The sequence below is a fragment of the Pseudorca crassidens genome, chromosome 7 (assembly GCF_039906515.1).
Source record: "Pseudorca crassidens isolate mPseCra1 chromosome 7, mPseCra1.hap1, whole genome shotgun sequence".
In the NCBI taxonomy this organism is placed as follows: Eukaryota; Metazoa; Chordata; class Mammalia; order Artiodactyla; family Delphinidae; genus Pseudorca; species Pseudorca crassidens.
In genome coordinates this window covers 89256526-89277033 of record NC_090302.1, presented here as the reverse complement: position 1 = coordinate 89277033, position 20508 = coordinate 89256526, and the positions used below count along the sequence as shown (strand labels likewise).

General features: G+C 54.1%; 1 protein-coding gene across 9 annotated transcripts in view; it reads left to right on the top strand.

Moving 5' to 3' along the window:
- Positions 1–8156: 8156 nt before the first annotated feature.
- Positions 8157–20508, top strand: part of WNK2 (WNK lysine deficient protein kinase 2) — a 155896-nt gene continuing 143544 nt past the window's right edge. For 8 of the 9 annotated variants that reach the window (XM_067744899.1, XM_067744903.1, XM_067744898.1 and 5 more), the window contains exons 1-2: positions 8157–8417; positions 8980–9662. In XM_067744899.1, the coding sequence (XP_067601000.1) occupies positions 8982–9662 (681 nt within the window). In that variant the 5' untranslated portion in view covers positions 8157–8417; positions 8980–8981. The remainder of the gene's footprint in view (positions 8418–8979; positions 9663–20508) is intronic. The other variant, XM_067744905.1, reaches the window with a different exon arrangement.

Here is a 20508-nt window from a genome sequence, read left to right as displayed (position 1 = left end):
GTTGGCCAAGCAGGTGAGTGCATGGTACAGCTGTGGCTGCCAGAAAGGCATAAAAGCAAAAACTGGAATTCGCCCAAATAGAAATAACCACTGCTGATATCTGGTGTATTTTCTTTGAGATCATTCCTTTATTTGCTCTTTTAACAATTGTTCCTTGAGCTTCCAGGATCCACCAAGCTTTCTTGTGCCAGGAATCCAGTGTGGAGTGTATCAGTCCACATTTGCTGCAGTAACAAGTGATCATAAACCCTTTGGCCTCGGATAATGAAGGGTCACCCAGGCCTCCCCCTGGAATTTTGTCATTTCCAATCTTTTGGCATTTATAGTAACTCTAAGGTAAACCACTCTAGGTCTAAATCTTTGCTTTCCTCAGGGTAGATCCCAAAAGTGAATCAAAGTAAGAATAAGTGTGAGGCTTTTCCAAGCTGCTTTCCTGAAAGGTTGGACCAACTGACTTGCTCACAGCTTGCCTGTCTGCATTGGGCCTTATTATTAAACCAGGACTGCTAATCTCCACGTGAAGATGCCTGTTTGTCTTGCCTTATGACAGTTCCTGGTGAGATGAAACTGTGGTTCTACACATTCCATGACTTTCTGTGCTTGTCTGAGCGTGACTTTCACTCTCTTTTCTTTTGGGAATTTGGATTTTTCCACTCATACTGAACCCATATTGACTCATATGAGTTTTTGCATATTAATGATAACTCCCCTTACCTTTTGTATCTGCTGTGAATCTTTTTCCTCAAGGAAATGTCTGCCTTTTGATCTTATTTCTTAATATTTTAAAATTTGGTCAGTTTTACTTTTCCTTTTCTTAAAAAGAAAGTTATTTATTTATTTGGTAATGCCGGGTTTTAGTTGTGGCAGGTGGGCTCCTTAGTTGTGGCTCATGGACTCCTTAGTTGTGGCACATGGCCTCCTTAGTTGTGGCATATGAACTTTTAGTTGCAGCATGCATGTGGGGTCTAGTTCCCTGACCAGGGATCAAATCCGGGCCCCCTGCATCGGGAGCACAGTCTTAACCACTGTGCCACCAGGGAAATCACCTACCTTTCCTTTTTATTTTTAATTTTAATTTTATTTTTTACCTTTCCTTTTTAAATCCCCCGTCTCTCTTCCCTGCCCAGTCCCCTGTTGCTCTTGTGTCTGGAAGTTCCCCCCAACACACGCACACATCTGACGAATGTTCATGGAAAGCTCCCTCTAGCTGAGACGAAGCCTCTTTTGAACCTGGAGCCCTGGTTCTGTAGCCTGCTCACTGTATGCTCTTGCCCTTTTCATCTCTGAGCCTCAGTTTCTCCTCCTGTTAAAAGACCTACTTTGCTCTTGCTGGTGTCTGCGCTGGCCTCCGCCCCTCAGCTTCAGAACCAAGGCACCCTGCCCCCCGCCGCCCACCACCACTCACATCCTCAGAGACACAGACCAGAAACATGTCAAGCCCCAACACAGCACATTATGCCCCACATCCTTATCCTGGGGGCTCTAGGGCTCAGCTCCTGCCTGGCTGTCCCTGTGATAATGATGCAGAGATCACCCCAGGCCCTGAGGCTGCCTGTAGTACCCCGCTGATGCCCGGTGGATGCCAGTCATATTTCAGGTCCTTATTCAAAGCAGAGTATGCTTCTGGTCATTGGTGCTCAATTATCTTGCAAAATGGCAATTCGGTCTCTAAGACCAATAAGTATTTGTTAATTGAGGGGTCACTGCTGTGGGTTATTGATCAGTGACTTCATTCCTGGTTGTGTAGTTCACATAAAACCTTCTAGAAAAACATGTTGCAGCCTGATGGCCCCAGCGGCTCTGACCTGCTTCTTTGGCAGGTGTGTACGGAGCACTGAGCCCAGGAGGGCGGCATTAGGGTTTAATGAGCACCTACTGTGTGCCAGGTTGTCTTGGAGCCTCGCATTCTCCCTTGCGTGGCGTGATGAGGTGAGCCATTTAGCAGATGAGAAAACTGAGGCCACGAGGGTAGGAAGCGTGCGTGGGGCTCCCTGGAGGTTGGTGCAGTTCTTCAAAGGGGAACAAAGCCTGCTTCCCCAAGGTCAACGCCAGAGTGTAGGTGGGATGCTTCCCCTTATTTTGGAACAAGCCCTCCTCCCACGTGCAGTCCTTGGACCCATGGGAGACACATGCCCAGTCTGGCACATCAGAACATCCCAGCCCTGTCTACAGGGGTGGTTCAGGGATGACCACGTGACCTGTCAGCTAAAGACATTCTGTTCTTGGGCTTTCTCTAGGGCTATGGAGGGAAAAGCTGGGAATTTCGACGTGGCGCTGCTGGTGGACATGCGTGCCTTCTCCAGGAAGGGTCAGAAGCCACTGCAGAAGGAAGCATAGCTGAAAGACAGGCAGTGCTTCCTCACGTGATGTGGCCATTTTCCACTGTGTGCACTGGGCCTGGCCCCCAGTAGGCTCGACAGGTGTTTGATGACATATTATGTCACCTGGGCACCTCTTCATTCTGAATGAACAGGCATCCCCAGGGGCAGGCATTGCAATTCGAGCCGGGTCTGCTGGAAAACCCCAAGTCAAGCAGGCTGAGTCTCCAGCCAGAGGAAAATGCCTCTTCCGCATCACATGGAAAATTGTGTGGCTCCCTTGGGAGCTGATGGGGGCTGATGGGGCCCACTGAGTGTCAAGTGGAAACTCTGGGTGGGAGAGACCCCTGGGAACCCCTGGGGTAGTCAGCTACCCCAGCTGGCAGGACAACCTGACTCGGCCACCGGTCAGAACCTGCCCTGGACAGTGGCGTGGCTCTGGTCTGAGGACCCCTGCCAAGCCACTGTGGCACCTGGCTCTCCATGCTCCTTCTCTCTGCTCTGTCTGTACGAGCCCACATGTCTGCCCCTCCACTGGCTAGCTCTGTGGTCCTGAGCAAATCACTAAGACCTCAAACCTCCATGTCCCCCTGTGGAAATGGGGATTGAATGGCTCTCTTGAATCGGGGCCATTCCTCTCTCCATGACAGGTCCCACCAGCAAGGAGACAGGTGGCAAGGCAGGAGGTGGCCAGAGTCCAGGATGGCTATCATGTTTCAGTCCTACTGGGCTGCTGGACGCCTGGGGATTCCTTTAGCAATTCTTTCACAACCCCGGGAACTGGGTGCCACTGCCACCTGGTGACTGAGGAAACTGGAGTTCGGAGAACTTAATTAATGAATTGAAGGTCATGGCCAACGCGTGGTGCCAGGATTTGAATCGGATCCGTGCCTCTAGACCCTTGATGGATCAGTGTGCCCCTCTTTCCCAAAGACACAGGCCAGACATTAGGTGGAGTTGCCTCTTGTCCAAAGTGCAGAAAAAGGCACAAAAGCAGAAGCATCCACTGCTAACATTTTGGTGTGTTCCCTTCCGGTTTTTCTCCTGTGCACTGTCACTTCAAATTATCTCCTGCCTCATTATAAAACTCCATGAAGCGCATTTAAATGGCTTCATCATATTTGACTACATAGGAATAACACAGTTTACTGAGCCATATTCCAATTGCCAAAAATTTACGTTATTCCTAATGCTTATTATAAACAACCCTTCAGTGAACATCTTTATGCACCACTATCTGCATAGCTGGTCACTTCACTTGTACACATTCCCCAAAAGGGAATTACTGACTTAAAGGGTATAAACATTTTTTAGATTCTTGCTCCAACCGTGAACTGCTTTCCAGGAAGCCTGGGCCAATCTGCTCAGTGAATCCATTTGGGCAGCAGGATGAGACAGAGGCAGTGGATCCACGGTGAGCAAGGGCTGGCATGCACCATCAGGACCAAGAGGAGAACATAGCCCAGAATTTGGGGCCTCACCGGGATGTGGCTGCTCTGGAGGGCAGTGGATAGATGTGGTTGGGCCTGAGGTCAAGCTAGAATTGAAGGAGGGTCCTGACTCCTCGGCCTGCCCATTAAGACGGACCCCCTAAGAGGAAGGAGTTTAGAGTTGAGGAGAGAGCTGAGGCTGAGACTGGGTGGAAATCCATTCAATACCAGGGGTTAGATGCCAGGTGCTGGCAGGGCTGAGTGAGCACAATGGGGGCTCTGCTCCCGTTGAAACCCAGACTGCAGCGCACACTCTGGGTATGGACAGAAGGAAGCTTGGAGGGAAAGCCACCCCAGGGGATGCTCAGCCCCCCGGGGATTGGGAGTGTAGAGGGGGAAGCTGCTGCGCTCTGGCTGATTCCTCAAAGGGGAGCAGAGCTGTGTGGCTGGCTCTGGGGACTAAAAGAAGCCTGATGGAGAGCTCTTTCTACCCCTTCCCCAGTGGATGTGGATGGGAGCCCCTTCCAGTCTGCTGCCACCAGCACCTCCTCTGGCAATGCCTCCCTGAAGTCGCTGGGGGCTGGGAGAGGTGGAGCACAGACTCCCAGCCCCAGTGCTATATGGGGTGGAGCTGAAGGTGGATTGGGTCATGGGCACGTGACAGCAGAGCCAGCAGAGCTAGAGCTCCAGGGGCCATGTGGACAGAGGTGCTAAGAGAGGATGAGAGAGAGCTGGCACGATGGAGAATGTGCCAGCTTGCTGAAGACCGGCCCCTGGAGCTAGCGAAAGTCGATGGGCAAGGACTGGCCACAAGGTCCTGAAAAGGCTGGATGGCAGCCGTTGCGGGCTGAGAGGCAGCTCACTGTGGGGTGTGGGTAAGTTGGCCTCGTTCACCTCTGGGCCCACTGCCTGCGGTCGACTAACTCAGGCAAGTCTCTTTGCCTCTTTGCTGCTTCCCATCTGATAACAGGGCCCTCTAGGACAGTGTGGGGCAAGACAAGAGAATTCCTGCAAAGACTTAGCTCAGCACTGGGGATCATCATCATTATTATTATTTCAGCAGCATGACTTACTTGAGGCCCCACCACCCGCTGGGCTCAGTGTCCCACCCCCATTTTGGATGGCTATCAGTTACTCAAGATCCCTAGGTCAGATTCCTGGGGCTTTAGGAGAGATGAAAACATGGAAAATGACCTGTGTTTTCTTCTGCCTGTCTCCATATTTCGTGATCCATGCAGGTCTCTAAGGCCACTTGGCCCTTCTCTTTGCAGATCAGCTTCAATCCTGCTCTGAGACACTAAAAGAGGGCTCACTCAGTGGGTCTCAGGTGGTGGACACTGACATCACCTCTTGTGAGCAACCAGAGGAAGTCACACCCCGTCTACTTCTACCGAGTGCTGAAGAGGCTGAGAATGAAGGGCAGGCTGTGACCAAGGATGACAGTCAGGGCGAACGCAGTGCTCCAGCTCCCGAATTTACCGCAACTCCTGCAGAGGTCGAAGGCTGGTCTGAAGGTGTGCAGGTGCCCTCTGTGCCCACCTAGCAGTTCCGCACTGAGACTGATCTGCACCCCCATGGCTCAGGCCACTGAATGGGTAGGAATGACCACTGAGTGGTCTTGGTTGTTCTTCTTCAGACTTTTAACCAGAAAAGTTGTTTCTAAAAGTTGTGTCCATTAAAACAAAATTCCTGGGGCCCAGGAACTGAGTGGTGCAGTTTGGGAGTGGTTCCTGAGGGGAGCCTGAGTGTTGATAGCATCCCCCACACCTGGCAGCAGGCTCACTTCAGCAGGGTGATGGGTAGAGGATTTCAAACACCCGCACATTCCAGGACATCTGAGGGCTAAAGCCGCATTCTCTGGACTGAACCAGCTAGGAGATGAACCTAGCATCTGGTGCGAGCCTACCTGTGTAAAATTAAATGGTAACTTGCTGCATAGGAAAGAAAAGGTTTGAATCATTATTTGGTTATTATTATTTTTTAAAATAAATTTATTTATTTAATTAATTTATTTTTTGGCTGCGTTGTGTCTTCGTTGCTGCGCACAGGCTTTCTCTAGTTGTGGCGAGTGGGGGCTACTCTTCATTGCGGTGTGCGGGCTTCTCATTGCAGTGGCTTCTCTTGTTGCAGAGCATGGGCTCTAGGCATGTGGGCTTCAGTAGTTGTGTCACATCGGCTCCGTAGTCGTGTCTCACGGGCTCTAGAGCTCAGCCTCAGTAGTTGTGGCACACGGGCTTAGTTACTCCGCGGCATGTGGGATCTTCCTGGACCAGGGCTTGAAACCGTGTCCCTTGCCTTGGCAGGAGGATTCTTAACCACTGCACCACCAGGGAAGTCCCCATTATTTGGTTATTTGATGCAAGCCTTCTGAGTGTCTCCTGAGTGGACAGCTGCACGTGGAAAGACATGTGCCTGCCACAGGAGGTGCCATGGGATCACACTTGGGTAACAACTTAAAAAGTTTTTATTTCTACTTTTTCTATCTTAACTTTCTTTAATGAGTACTTGCTCTTAAAAAATCAATATGGCCACAAAAAGAAGTGAAGTACTGATATATGCTATAATGTGGACTAAGTGAAACATTATGCTGAATGAAAGAAGCCAGTCACAAAGGACTGTTGTATGATTCCACTTATATGTGATGCTAGGAATAAGCACATCTATAGAGTCGGAAAGTAGATTACTGCTAGCCTGGGGCTGAGAGAGGGGTAATGTGGAGTGACTGCTAATGGGCATGGGTTTCTTTTGAGGGCGATAAAAAATGTTCTGGAATTAGACAGTGGTGATGGTCACACAACTCTATGAATATACTAAAAACCACTGAATTGTACACAGAGTGAATTTTATGGTATCTAAATTATATCCCAATGAAGCTGTTATTTAAAAAATCAACACGTTTTCAAATTTTTACAGAGAACAGAGTAAAAGAAATGTTATATCATCTTATTATAAGAGAGGAAAAAAACTGTGTTATAGAACTTCTCGGCCCCCACTGGATGGGGAGACTTCCTCAAGTGGCCAGAGTCCCAGGGGCCCCATTATTTGCCCACCCAGTTGCAGGAGGTTCCAGGGCCTAAGAGCCCAAGCTTGCGAGGTCCATATACCCGCACTCCATCTGTCTGCCCCAGTACCCTTCCTTCAGTTCCCTGAGAAGCCTACCCTGCCCCCATCACCCCAGGACACCCCTGCTGCCCCCATCACCCCCAGATACCCCTGTTGCCTCCAACTCTGCTCTCCTGGCACAGTCCCCCCATTTGCCCCTGTCCCCTTATGGGACCTGTGTTCTCCACTGTTTCACCTGCCCTGGGGTGGGCCCCACATAGTCAAGTGAGGAGCCACCTCCCCATGTAGTAGCCTGTGGGGGGCACTCAGGGAGGTGGCCCGGCTGTACTGGGTCTGACCACTAGACTGACCCCTGAGCCCACTGAAAGGCACACGCATCCTCAAAAGTACCTCTTGACTGGGGCTCCCTGGGGGCAAGGCCAGACCCTGACCTTCCTACCAGTGGGCTTTGCTGGGGACTGACTGGAGCAGAGGCAGAGGGTAGGCCCTGTCTCCTTTCCTCCCTGCCTCTGTAAGCATTTGTCGAACACCAGCTGTGCACTGACCATTATGTCCATCTCATGGATGAGCAAACTGTGACCTAACTGCTTAGCTGTGTTCTCATGGGTCATGGGCCGGCAGAGAGAGTGAGCTCCCTGTCATGAGAGGTATGCAAACAGGGCTGCCCAAAACTACCTCTGTGGGCTCAGAGAGCACATAGCGCTGAGTCAAGGACAGGTCCTCTGTAGTCCCCCAGCACCTAGGTTGCCGCTGCAATGTGTGGGGATACTGCTGCCGTATTATGTACATCTGCCAGCTGTCGGTGGGCAGCAGTCTGCCGGTGATGACGTGAATTGCCAGTCATCTCCTCCATTACCAGGCAGGCATGATGCCCACTTGCCACGAGTATGTCCCAGGGAGAACGGTGGAAGCCAGACTGGCTTGCATGCGTCTGTCTGGAACATGCTTAGCTCCATCCCTTCTCAGTTTTCCCTTTGATAGGCCTAGGCACGTCATCATGGACAGGCTTGAAACGGATAGGCTTGCAACTCAGGGTGTCTTCCTGGACTGACCGAGTCTTGGAACTGGCAGCCTTTCCAGGTGGGCAAACTAGGATGGCCAAGCCAGGTTTGCAGGGGGGGATAACAGACCATTCGCGGCCAGCAGCCGCATGGGGCATTCCAAAGATCCTCAGGGGCCAGCAGTACCCGCCGGAGGGGGAACATGAGGGCCGTAGTGGGCCTGCGCGGCCCCGGGGGCTGGCCCGCAGGTGGCCGCGCGCGCCGGAGGACAGGTGGGCGTGCCAGGCCCCGCCCCGCCGCTCCGGCCGGGGGCGGGCAGCCGAATGCCCCGCCCTCCTCGCGCGCAGGGTCTGAGCCGGTGCGGGAGCGCAGCCGCGCGGAGCAGAGGCAGCACCCGGGAGCGCGGCCCCGCAGCGGGCTGGCTGGAGGAAGTAGCGCGGCGATACGGCACCGAGCGTGACCCGGGTCTGGAGCGCAGACCCCGGCCCTGTGAGCGACCCCGGACCGAGCGCAGACCCCAGCCCCGAGCGCGGATCCTGGCCCTGAGCGCGGCCTCGCCCGCCGGGGCCGCCGAGCCGCGGGCATGGACGGCGCCCGTTCGCCCTGTGAGTGCCGAGCCCCCCGCCCGCCGCCTTTGTGTGCGCGCCGCGCCGCCGCATCCCCCTCCCCGCGCGCCCCTCCTGCGCCCCGGGCAGCGTCCTTTGTGGAGCCGCCGCCTGGCCACTATCTCCTTCTTCCCCAACCTCCTTCACCCCTCCGCGGCCCAGGGCACTCCCCCAGCCCGGGCCTCCCGGCCCCGTGTTAACCACCCCCACCTCCCAGGGACATCCCAGTAGGCCCCCTTCCCCGGGGCTGGGCAGGGCGCAGGTGCCCCTCTCCCCGGCCTTCCGGCCCCTTCTGCAGCCTCCCTCGTGTCCCCCGGGACAGCCCAGCAGGGCTCCTCTCCGGCCCAGGCCTGAGCAGGGCACGGCTCCCTCCCATCCAGCCCGGCCTCCTGGTCCGGTCTGCAGCCCCCCTTCCCCCGCCCGCCCCAGGGACAGCCCAGCAGGCTCCTTCGCGGCCGGGGCGGGCAGGCCGTGGGCCCTGGGGCGGCGCTGTCTCATCCCACGTCCCGGGCAGGTGCGGCGAGGCCCGCGCTCACACGGGCCTGTGTGTCCTTGCTCGCAGAGATGGACTACGATGGCGGCCGCCGAGACGCCCCCGGCGCACTGATGGAGGCGGGGCGCGGTGCGGGGCCCGCGGGCATGGCGGAGCCGGCGGCGGTGCCGCGGGCGCGGGCGGCGCGGCCCGGGCCCCAGCGCTTCCTGCGACGCAGCGTGGTGGATTCTGATCAGGAGGAGCCGCTGGGCCTGGAGGGGGCCGAGTCGCCGGGCGCGCAGCCCCCGCAGCCGCTGCAGCGAAGGGTGCTGCTATTCTGCAAGACGCGCCGCCTCATCGCCGAGCGCGCCCGCGGTCGCCCGGCAGTCCCCACTCCTGACGCGCCTGCCGCGCCGCTGGGCGACCTTGCCGACCCCGGCCCTGAGCCCGCGGGCACGCAGGAGCCTGGCCCGGACCCCGCGCCCTCGCCCGCGCCTGCCCCCGTGGGCGGTCCCCGAGAGGAGGAGGCGGCGGCGGCGGCCGCGAGGAAGGAGGACGTGGGGGCTCTCGAGGCGAGGCCAGAGCTCGGGCGCGCACGCCGGGAGGAGCCCGAGGAGGAGGAGGACGACGAGGACGACCTCAAGGCTGTGGCCACCTCCCTGGACGGCCGCTTCCTCAAGTTCGACATTGAGCTTGGGCGCGGCTCCTTCAAGACGGTCTACAAGGGGCTGGACACGGAGACCTGGGTGGAGGTAGCCTGGTGCGAGTTGCAGGTGAGGGGCGAGATGGACGCAGGTGGTGGTGGGCGAGTGCGTTCTGGCATAGAGCCATGCCTGGCCTTAGCCACCCTTGGCAGCGGCCCTCTGTGTGTCACCCTCTGGGTGGGTGGTTGGTTGCGCTGGTGGTCTGTGTGGTGATGGCTGGGTGACGGAGGTCGGATCTCCCAGTGTGTGGTGTCTAAGTGTGGCACGATGTAGGCCCATGATGGAGACTGGGCACTTGGAGGGCGTGTCTTTCAGTGCCGATCAGTGCCGCTCCTTCTTCTGGGCTGTACTGACCCAGGCTGTCTGGATCGTCTGTGTCTGTGCAGAAGCAGTGTGTGGGCTGCAGGGCCCTGAGTCCAAGTGGTCACAGGGTGGTTTGGGGGACTCTCAGCTGCTCTTAAATGAGCACCTTACTGCGTCTTGCAGAGTGTGGATGCCCCAGTTGGGGATGTCTGAGGGGCTTTTCACCTGGGGTCTGTTTATGGTGAGGGATGGTGGGCCCTGGCGCCTCTGGGGCAAAGCGTGGAAGTGTTGTCACTATGTCCCGTTAGTTCACAAAATGGATATGTGAGAAGTCTTAAAACCCAGTCCTGTAAAATGCAGGTGGGGTTTGGTTTTGTTTAGGTTTGGTTTTTGTGGATGCAAAGGCTCTGGACTTGCATTTTTCATAACCTTGCCCTCATGTTGGCTATGTCAGCCCCAGCCCTGGAAGATTATATAAACGGTAACTCAGGCTGTCCTGGGCCGGCCGTGGAAGCTGGGGCAGCACCTGTCACAGTGGGTGTTTATTGGCCCTCCCTTGTTTGGGGGAACAGCTGTCAGGCATGGGGCTGGACTCTGCGAGAGCTGGCCATGCGGATGTAAGCCTACCCCAGCGCCCTGGAAAGTTAGCTGGGCCTGCCAGTCCTGATGCAGGCCGCCTGCCACACTGCAGGCAGCCTGCCTTTTTGGCTCAGAAGTGGGATTTGGTTGCTTTGTCCTCTGGGCCCCTGCAGGGTGGCCTGTGTGTGTGTGTATATGTGAGCTGGCTAATTTGTCCAGTGTCCACCTGTCCTCAGCCTTTCTCCTGAGACAAAGAGCTTCGGAGACCACCCCTCCTCACAGCTCCTTGGTTCTGTTGTGGAAATAGGGACTTTTCATGGTGGAGCCGGGGTGGCCTATCGAGTCCCTCACTGAGAGGGACTGAGAACTCCCCTCCCTCGCGGTTGCAGGTTCGGGGACCTGCTGAGGGGTGGCCTCAGTGGTTTGTGGTCTGGGGCCCTGGGGATGGTGTGCTGGGATGGCATAGGAGTGAGCTGGGCATCACTGCTGTGTGTGAACGCACAGGGGAGAGAGGACCCGGAAAGGGAAGACCGGAGAGGGAAAAGAGGATTCCTGATTCCAGAGTGTGGCTGTGTGCCTTCCCTCCTCGCCTTCTCGCTCTTGCAAGTGACCTGGTGTGGCACTCCAAGCACCCACTGGTGCTCTGCTGCGGAATGCCTCTGCGGGTGGAGGACAGGAGTGGGGGTGCTGCAGCAGGCGGGAGCTGAGTTAGACCTCAGCAGCAGAGCCCAGCTGATCTGGTTGAGGCATTGCAGGCGCATGTGACCCTTGGAGGAGGTTGTTAATTCCCATTCCCTTTAAGGCAAGGCAAGCTGTTCTGCCTCTGGGTCCCTAAGCAGAGCGGCACCGGAGTGGAGCCTGGCTGCTGTCCAGGGGGCTTTTACTCCTGTACTCTGGGTGGGAGTAGGAAAGTGGGAGATGGCTTCTAATTTGTCTGGTTTTGCTTCTTATACAGTAGTTACTGGGGGCCCCATGCCAGCCGGGAAGCTGTTCCTGTATCTCCCCCAGCAAGAGGGCTGATATGCAGCAGTTAGGGTCAGCTGCCTTCTGATGGGTAGGTCTGAGAGGGTTTTACACCAGAGGGGGCTGGGAACCAGCCTAGAGCCTGCTGTGTGTGCACTCTCCTTTTCACCAAACAGGAGGCTGTTGTTTCCCCCATTTTATTGTTGAGAGCCCACCAAGGTCACCTGTGAGGATACAGATGGTAGAGGGGGATTGCAGCATCATGGGAAGAGGCCACCTAGCATGGCCGTCCTTAGGAGAGGAGATAAGGGTGGAGGGCAGGGCGCCAGGTTAGTCCTCTCGGACCACCAAGCACCAGGGAGGGCGACAGGTGGCGTGCTGGCTTTGCGCCTGGGGAGGGGGTTTCCTAGTGCACAGGGTGGAGATGTTCATCCTCCACCCAGCCCCCAGAATTCCCAAGCATCAGGGCTCCCACTGGAGGGTGGGTTGCCAGGAGCATTGCCCTTCAGTACGGGGAGCTTTGCAGTATTCCTACTGCCCTCCAACCCTCCCTTCCCCAAGCCCCATAAGCTCCTCAGCTGGCATCTTTGGAATGCCCTGGAAAGCGACCCTCAAAAGTCTGTTTCCTCCTCTCAACCTTGGGACCATGGGGGATGTTGGCACCTGCCTGCCTCCCCCAGAACTGAGACAGTGTCACCCGCTTGCTTTTTCCAGGGTTCCCTGCCAAGGGGAGGAAAGGCCGCATTTTTGGACCTAATAAGTCTGGCTTGGAGGATGTAAGATCCCCACGACTTCAAGTTTCCTTCTATAATTTAGTGTCGAAAGAGCTTTGCAGAAAGGGCAATATGTGTTCATATCACAGTGAAGGGCAGCGAGGTGTTTTCATCTCCTGAATTCTCCAGACGTTTGAAGCTGACATTGATTTTTGGGGGGAAGCCATTTAAAAATATTACCTCCCCTTCTGTTTTCTTTTGAATGAATGTTCATTTCTGGCACCAGGACACATAACAGCAACAGGGAAAGTACAAATGCATCCAGAGCACTGCCTTTACTCTGGCTCACATTTCCCACGTCCCTGTGGCCAGCTCTGGCCCCTCACAGACCCCATCCTGTCAGACAGTGCACGGGATAGCTGGAGGCTTCTGGTTGACTCTGGGTTGCCTGGGGTGGGGGTAGGTGTAGACCACTGACATGGTCTCAGGTGACTCAGGCACCCTCTCTCACCTGCTGATGCCTCTGAGCCAGGGGTGGGGCCTCCGAGCAGAGAAAATGCAGCCAACCCAGATCCCAGCCAGTGTCCAGAAGCCTCATTGGAGGCGGCCTGTTGGCCTTTCCTGGACCACCTGCTTAAGTGTCTTCCTCGAGAACTTGGAGAGAGCCTTGGTTTTCAGCCCCCTTGGTCAGTGCTGCCCCCTCCCATCAGCAGGCCCCTGTCTCCAAGGGTCCTCTGTGCTGCCTCCTGCTCACAGAAGGCTGCTTTGAGCTGCAGTTACAGGGTTGGGCACGGCCTCTTGGGGGACTCTACCCGCAACTCATGTTTCCCTCGCTTGTGTCCTGGCCTGTGCCCAGTGTGGGAGTCATTTAGCCTCATGGAGGTGTCAGTCATTGACCCTCTGCCTGGAGTACTTGCAGGGACTTTGAGGGCCATGAGAGTCCTGAAGAGGTACCCTGGGGCCTGAGCCCCCATCAGCCAGGGACAGGTGTCTGGACCCCTCAGGTGTCATCATGAAGCTGTCCTGTTGCTGCTCTGCACTGCCCAGAGGTCCCTGGGCTCCCGTGGGGTGGTGATGGCCTGGACTCCAGGCCAGGGAGAGGCTGTGGATGTGGGGACCACAGGATCTGCTGATGTCTCCTTCGTGTGGCCACGGAGGACTCGTTTTTTCCCAACTCACCCACCACAGCCAGACCTCTGTGTCACCTTCCTGCACCCTGGCAGTGGATAATGCCTGTAGGCGCCTGTCGTGTGCAGCCGTGCTGAGCATGCCGGGTCCCCTTGCTGTCCTCAGAGGGTGGCCAGGTCTGCCTGCTATTGGTGTGGTCTGGCACCTCTCCCCTGGCTGTGGGTGCCCCACCTGTACTGGGTGCTGAGCTCACACACCTGACCACATAGGTGCATCATCGCCTTTCATAGACCAGGCATGTGCCCTGTGGTGCTGGGCAGCCGCGGGCCCAGGGTTGAGAGGTCTCCCCTGTGGCCTCATGTGGGAGGGTCAGGTGTTGCTTTCAGAGGAGCCACAAGCAGCCCGATCTGGCTGACATGGGGAGATGAGGGGGTGTGCAGAGGAGATGGTGCTCACTTGCTGGAGCAAGATGCTTAGAAAGGGCTCAACTCAATTTGGCTGGCAGTCACCCTGCTTTTATATTTTTATTTTTAAAAAATCTTCTAAGGGCACAATTTTGTTGGAAGAGGTGTAATTTGAAAGCAGTTGGGTGTCAACACTGAGCTTGCTTTCCCAAATGATGTTTCATGGGTCATCTTTTTTTTTTTTTGGCGGTATGCGGGCCTCTCACCGTTGTGGCCTCTCCCGTTGCGGAGCACAGGCTCCAGACGCGCAGGCTCGGCGGCCATGGCTCATGGGCCCAGCCGCTCCGCAGCATGTGGGATCTTCCCGGACCGGGGCACGAACCCGTGTCCCCTGCATCGGCAGGCGGACTCTCAACCACTGCGCCACCAGGGAAGCCTCTCATGTGTCATCTTGACCACAGTTCTAGTTTGGTTGGTGAGAAAGGCTGGTGCCAACTTCCTGAGAGGCCTGTGAAACGCACTGGGGAGGGGCCCATCAGTGCAGAAGTGTGGGCATCCAGAACCCAGAGGCCCCTCCCCTATCCCCACGCTTTGTTGGGGAGGGGAGTGTGGTCAGCAATGATGAACAAGCAGCCCGAGCTGTGGGTCACCACTGTGGGCACATTGGGCATTGCAGCTTATTCCCTGTTGGAAGCAGGTGCTCCTGTGGCCGAGTGTGTGCCTCTCAAGGTATCCTCAGGGCCCTGGCGTGTGAGGGTACCAGGCTGAGCGTTTCAGGCCTGAATTGCCCAGTGACTTGGACCCCAGAGGGGGGGATCCCCAGACTGTCTAACTTGGGTGGAGGGCTGGTGAGCATCTCCCCACCTCTTGTGCCATTTCCAGGTGGTGACTGGGTAACTCTGAGGTGGGTGAAGCTTTGCTGGTGGACTGTTAGCTGGAACATTATGGTGGCAAGGGAAAGAATTGATAAGAGGAGCGTAGAGACTGGACGTTCCCTAGGGTTCCCAATGCTGGGTCTCGTGCCCAGGCTCAGCAGCGCAGGCTGGTGTGGTTTATTGGCTCAGCAGGCATTTTTTTTTTTTTGCGGTACGCGGGCCTCTCACTGTTGTGGCCTCTCCCGTTGCGGAGCACAGGCTCCGGACGTGCAGGCTCAGCAGCCATGGCTACGGGCCTAGCCGCTCCGCGGCATGTGGGATCTCCCGGACCGGGGCACGAACCCGTGTCCCCTGCATCGGCAGGCAGACTCTCAACCACTGCGCCACCAAGGAAGCCCTCAGCAGGCATTTTTTGAGCATGTGTCCTGGTTCCAGCCCTGGTGTACCACAGTCAGCAGGAGAGTCATGGTGGGAGAGCCAGGTTCTCACAGAGGAGGGGTGTTTGCGAGAAGCCTGCAGGAAGCAAGGGAGTCAGTCTGTGGAGAGACTGTCCTGCGGTCCTGGGCTGGCTGGACTTGTTGGGTGTCTGCCACTCACCTTCCAGAATGGCTGACCCTAGCAGCCCTCTGCCTGGCTGTAGGCATCTCTTGGGGCCAGTAGCTTGGGCTGGCTTCAGGCTGGAGCTGGATGATGCCGAAGGTGAGAACACGGAGCCGTAGGTCACCACTTAGATGGGGAAGAGCTTGACTCCGTCCTGCAGGGGTTCAGGCCACAGGCTCGGGTCTCCTTTGTGGTCTGCCGTGGCTGAACGGTGCCAGCCTCTGCCTGAGGTGGTGGGAAGGGGCGCTTAGGAGCCTCGCAGCCAGGCAGGGCACACCGTGCAGTGCATACAAACACTGTGGGAGTGCGTCCTGCTGCATTCGGACCCCAGCCCCACAGCTTCCCAGTGGGGAGGCCATAGAGAGGGCACCCGCCTTTCTGAACGCCGGTTTACCTGTTTGTGCAATGGGGACTGTGGAGAGGTACATTCAGCACCGAGTGTGCAGCACTGCTGAGAGTGGGCACTCAGAGTTAAGCCTCTTCTCACCCTGCAGATGAACAGTTTAAGAAGCTGAGATTGAAGTGGAGAGCAAGCTGAACCTGGAGGAGCAGGGAGGCCTGCCTGAGGCTGGAGGTGGGCCCCTGGGGTGGCCCAGGGGCCTCCAGGTGCAGGCAGACTGAGGGCCTGTGCCCCTGCAGCTCTACCTGAGCACCTGGCTGGTGAGCTGCAGATAAGAAAAGGGTGTGAGTGAAGCAGGTGGAATCTCTAAGAAGCATATTAGGATCTGCTTCTGGCCACAGACAATCCAGGAGCTGTGTTTTGGGTGGAGAGGCCCCCTGGTGAGGATGCAGAAGCCCAGCCTATCTGAGGTTGGCAACCTGAGTCAGCTGTAGGTTTTCCCGCTTCAAGTATTTTTCATATCCAGTTCTGTTCCTGAGAGACTTGAATTCTAAGATTTCCTGGAATACTTGATCATTACCTCCAATTTATGTCAGAAGTTTTGGAAAAGAATAAAAGAAAAATGATCAAGGCAGTGTGGTATAGAGAAATAGATCAATGAAACAGAATAGAGAGCCCGGAAACAGATACACATAAATATATGACCTGACCTTTGACAGAGGGGCAAAGGCAACACAATGGAGAAAGATGGTCATTTCAACAGATGGTACTGGAACAACTGTACATCCACATGCAAAAAAATGAATATGGACACAGACCTTATGCCTTTCACAAAAGTTAACTCAAAATGGATCATAGACCTAAATGTAAAATGCAAAACTGTAAATTTCCTGGAAGATAACATAGGAGAAAATGTAGGTGACCTTGGGTTTGACAGTTACTTTTTAGACACAACACCACAGATATGATCGATGAAAGAAAAACTTTCTAAGTTCAGCTTCATTAAAATGAAAAACTTCTGTTCTGCAAAGGTCTATAAGCAAATGAGAAGACAAGATGCAGACTGGGAGGAAATCTTTGTCAAACACCTATCTGATAAAGGGCTGTTACCCAGAATATACCAAGAACTCTTAAAACTTAACAATAAGAAACCAGACAACCAGATTAAAAAATAGGGGCTTCCCTATTTTTGGCGCAGTGGTTGAGAGTCTGCCTGCTAGTGCAGGGGACACGGGTTCGAGCCCTGGTCTGGGAGGATCCCACATGCCGCGGAGCAACTAGGCCCGTGAGCCACAACTACTGAGCCTGCGCTCTGGAGCCTGTGCTCCACAACAAGAGAGGCCGCGATAGTGAGAAGCCCGCGCACCGCGATGAAGAGTGGCACCCGCTTGCCACAACTAGAGAAAGCCCTCGCACAGAAACGAAGACCCAACACAGCAAAAATAAAATAAATCAATAAAGTTCAGAGAAAAAATTCGTCATTATAAAAAAAAAAATAGGCCAAGACCTTTTTTGTGGGTCACGGAAGGGGAACACAGAACCATGGTCCCCTCCTTGCCTCTGACCTTGGCTTCTTGAACAGAGGAAAGCTCGGGGGTGGGGGTGGGGGGAAGTGGGCTAAAGACCTTAACAAACATCTCATCAAAGAAGATACACAGATGGCAAGTAAGCATATGAACAGACACTCCACATCATGTTTCATTGGGGAAATGCAAATTGAAACAATGAGATATCTCTTCACACCTATTAGAATGGCCAAAATTCAGAGTACTGGCATCACCAAATGCTGACAAGTGTGTGGAGCAACAGGAGCTCTCATTCATCGCTTGTGGGAATGCAAAATGGTACAGCCGCTTTGGAAGACAGTATGACGACATCTTACAAAACTTCACACTCTCACCATATCATTCAGCAATCGTGCTCCTTGGTATTTACCCAAATAAGTTGAAAATTTATGTCCGCACAAAAACCCGCACACAGATGTTTATAGCAGCTTTATTCATAATTGCCAAAACTTGGAAGTAACCAAGATATCCTTCAGTAGTTGAACAGATAAACTGTAGTACATCCAGGCAGTGGAATATTATTCAGCGCTAAAAAGAAATGAACTTTCAAACAATGTGAAGATACGGAAGAACCTTAAATGCACATTAGTAAGTGAAAGACGCCAATCTGAAAAGACTGCATACTGTATGATTCCAACTATATGACATTCTGGAAAAGGCAAAACTGTGGAGACAGTTAAAAGATCAGTAGTTGCCAGGGGTTAGTGGGGAGGGACTGATGAATAGGTAGAGCACAGAGGACTTTTAGGGCAGTGAAACTATTCTGTGTGATACTATAATGATGGATACATGTCATTATAAATTTGTCCAAACCCATAGAATGTGCAACACCAAGAGAGAACCATAATATAAACAATGACTTTAGTTAATAATAATATCAATATTGGCATGCCAGTTATAACAAAGTACCACACCAATGCAAGATATTAATAATAGGGAAAACTGTGTGCAGGTGTGAGGGAGTACAAGGGAACTCTGTACTTTCTGCTCAATCTTTCTGTAAGCCGAGAACTTCTTTTAAAAAAGTAGTTCATTAATTAAAAAGCAAAACAAAGCAGCATAACAGCTACATTAAAGAAGTATGCAGAAATGAAAAAACTACTCATAATTCAAGTGAATATAACTACTTACTATTTTTGCACATTACCTTCAAGTTCTTGTTTCCCCATGTATTTTATAAATACAGCTATAGTTACTAAGTGTCACAGCTTTTATTTTTATTTAGTTATATATTTTAAATATAAAGTTATTTACGTATGTATGTATGTTTGGCTGTGTTGGGTCTTCCTTGCTGCGTGCAGGCTTTCTCTAGTTGCGGTGAGCAGGGGCTACTCTTTGTTGCGGTGCGTGGGCTTCTCATTGCGGTGGCTTCTCTTGTTGCAGAGCACGGGCTCTAGGCACGTGGGCTTCAGTAGTTGTGTCACATGGGCTCAGTAGTTGTGGCTCATGGGCTCTAGAGAGCAGGCTCAGTAGTTGTGGCGCACGGGCTTAGTTGCTCTGCGGCACGTGGGATCTTCCCGGACCAGGGATCGAACCCGTGTCCCCTGCACTGGCAGGTAGATTGTTAACCACTGCGTCACCAGGGAAGTCCCATCACTGCTTTTAAAATTTATCTTTTTATTTGTTTCTAGAGTGTCTCTTAATGCAATTTATTGGTTTGCAAGGAGAGGATCTGGTTTGGGGTCCATTCCTGTCTTTGTGCTTTGTGTTCCGGTCCTCTTGGAGGGGTTTTCCAGAAAGCCCTGCCCAGCCGTGCTCTGGGGGGAGGCTGCAGTCTGGGCAGAGCATCCTTGGCCATAGAGAGGTGGCCCTGGATTGTGGGCTCCCTGAGCATCTGCTTCCAGGGGCTTCTGTGCCAAGCGGTCTTCATGGCACAAGTCAGGAGGACTGGACAGTGGTCCCCCTCATGCGCCACCTCCCTGAGGACCCAGGCTGGTCAGCCCTTGAGCTGGGCGTATTTCTCAGGTGTTCAGGAGTGGGGTCTCTCTATGGTGGCTCCAGAAATTAAAGATGGCATGGCATGAGCCCTGCCCAGGCACATGGGCAGAGGAGCCAGTGGAGTAGAGAGCGGTGCTGGGCGAGGCTTGGTGCCCCCAAGTCCTGGTGGTTTGCACAGGGCTGTCCTGGCTTGGCTTCGGGGGCCTCCCTGGCAGGAGGCTGTCAGCTGGCCATGGGCAGGAGGGCAGGAAAGAAGCTGTGGTATGGTGAGGGCTTTCTTGGATGTCTGGACCCTTGTGTGAGTTTATCAGGTCCTCAGAACCACTTAGAGAAGTTTAGGGACTCTGTTTTCATAGATGAGAAGGAGACTCAGGGAAGGTGGCTCACATCCAAGCTCACACAGAGAGACAGCAGCTGGTGGCACGCTTCCTGCTTCTCCCCTGCATTGTCATTTTGCATGTGTGTTCAGAGGGTTGCTTTGGAAAGGGGTGTTACTAAATAGGCTTGAAGAGTGCTGGGTCAAGCATGAATTGCTGTTGTGGGACTTCTCAGAGCCTTTAAAATACTCGCTGTGTTGTGAAGCTCTTGACAGGGTGTGGGAGGCCTTGCACCCCTTCCCCCTTTCCTTTAGTTTTGCGAAGATCTCATGGGACCAGGATGGGCTCCGAGGAGTGTTGGCTGACTGTTGGTAGAGTTCCAACAGTTCCAACATTGGAACATAGAGTTCCAATGTTCCCATGGCATGTCTTGGCTGCGTTGCAGACATTGCAGACATGGGGGTTCCCATCTCACTTATTGGTGGTGCTGTTGTCAGCACTTGGATCTAGACATGGAAAGCTGGCCTTGCCCTTGAGAAGACTCCCTACCTGTCTCAGGCCAGAAGCTGCCTGGAAGGACCTGTCCTCCTGACGTCCACTTTTTCCCCCAGGCCTCCTGCTTTCCTGGCTGTCTGTGTGCTTTCTCAGGAGTGGATAAGCTGGGAAAATTCTTAGCTGCAAACCAAGTGTGGCTAAGCAGTGCAGACTTTTGATCATCCCCAGAATCTGAAATCTGGGGATGCCTGTCCAGGGCCCTAGTGACTCAGCAATGTTGGCAGGGAGAAAGGTGCTGTCCCTCTTTCTCTTCTGCTTTCCTCAGCCTTGTTGGATTTGTCCCCAGTCTTGTCGCCTCATGGTGGCAGAAAGGCTGCCATAGTTCCAGGCATCACAACCATATTTGAAGTCAGGAAGCAAGCAGGTGGTTAGGTGGAGGTTAGGTAAGGTGTCCATATTTTAATCCATAAAGGAAAACGTTTACCAGTAAGCCTCTTTAGTTTTTCTGGTTGCAATGAGATTGTATGGTCTCCCTTAGCTGCAAGGGCATCTGGGAAAGGCTTGATGGCATAGATGGGTTATGATCTATTCCCTGGGGCTGGGCACAGTGGGTTTTGTTGGTAGACAGGGGTGGCAGGCAGTGGGCGAGTGTGAGGGGTGCCTGCCCGTGTCTGTCTTGGTTACTTTATCCCCCC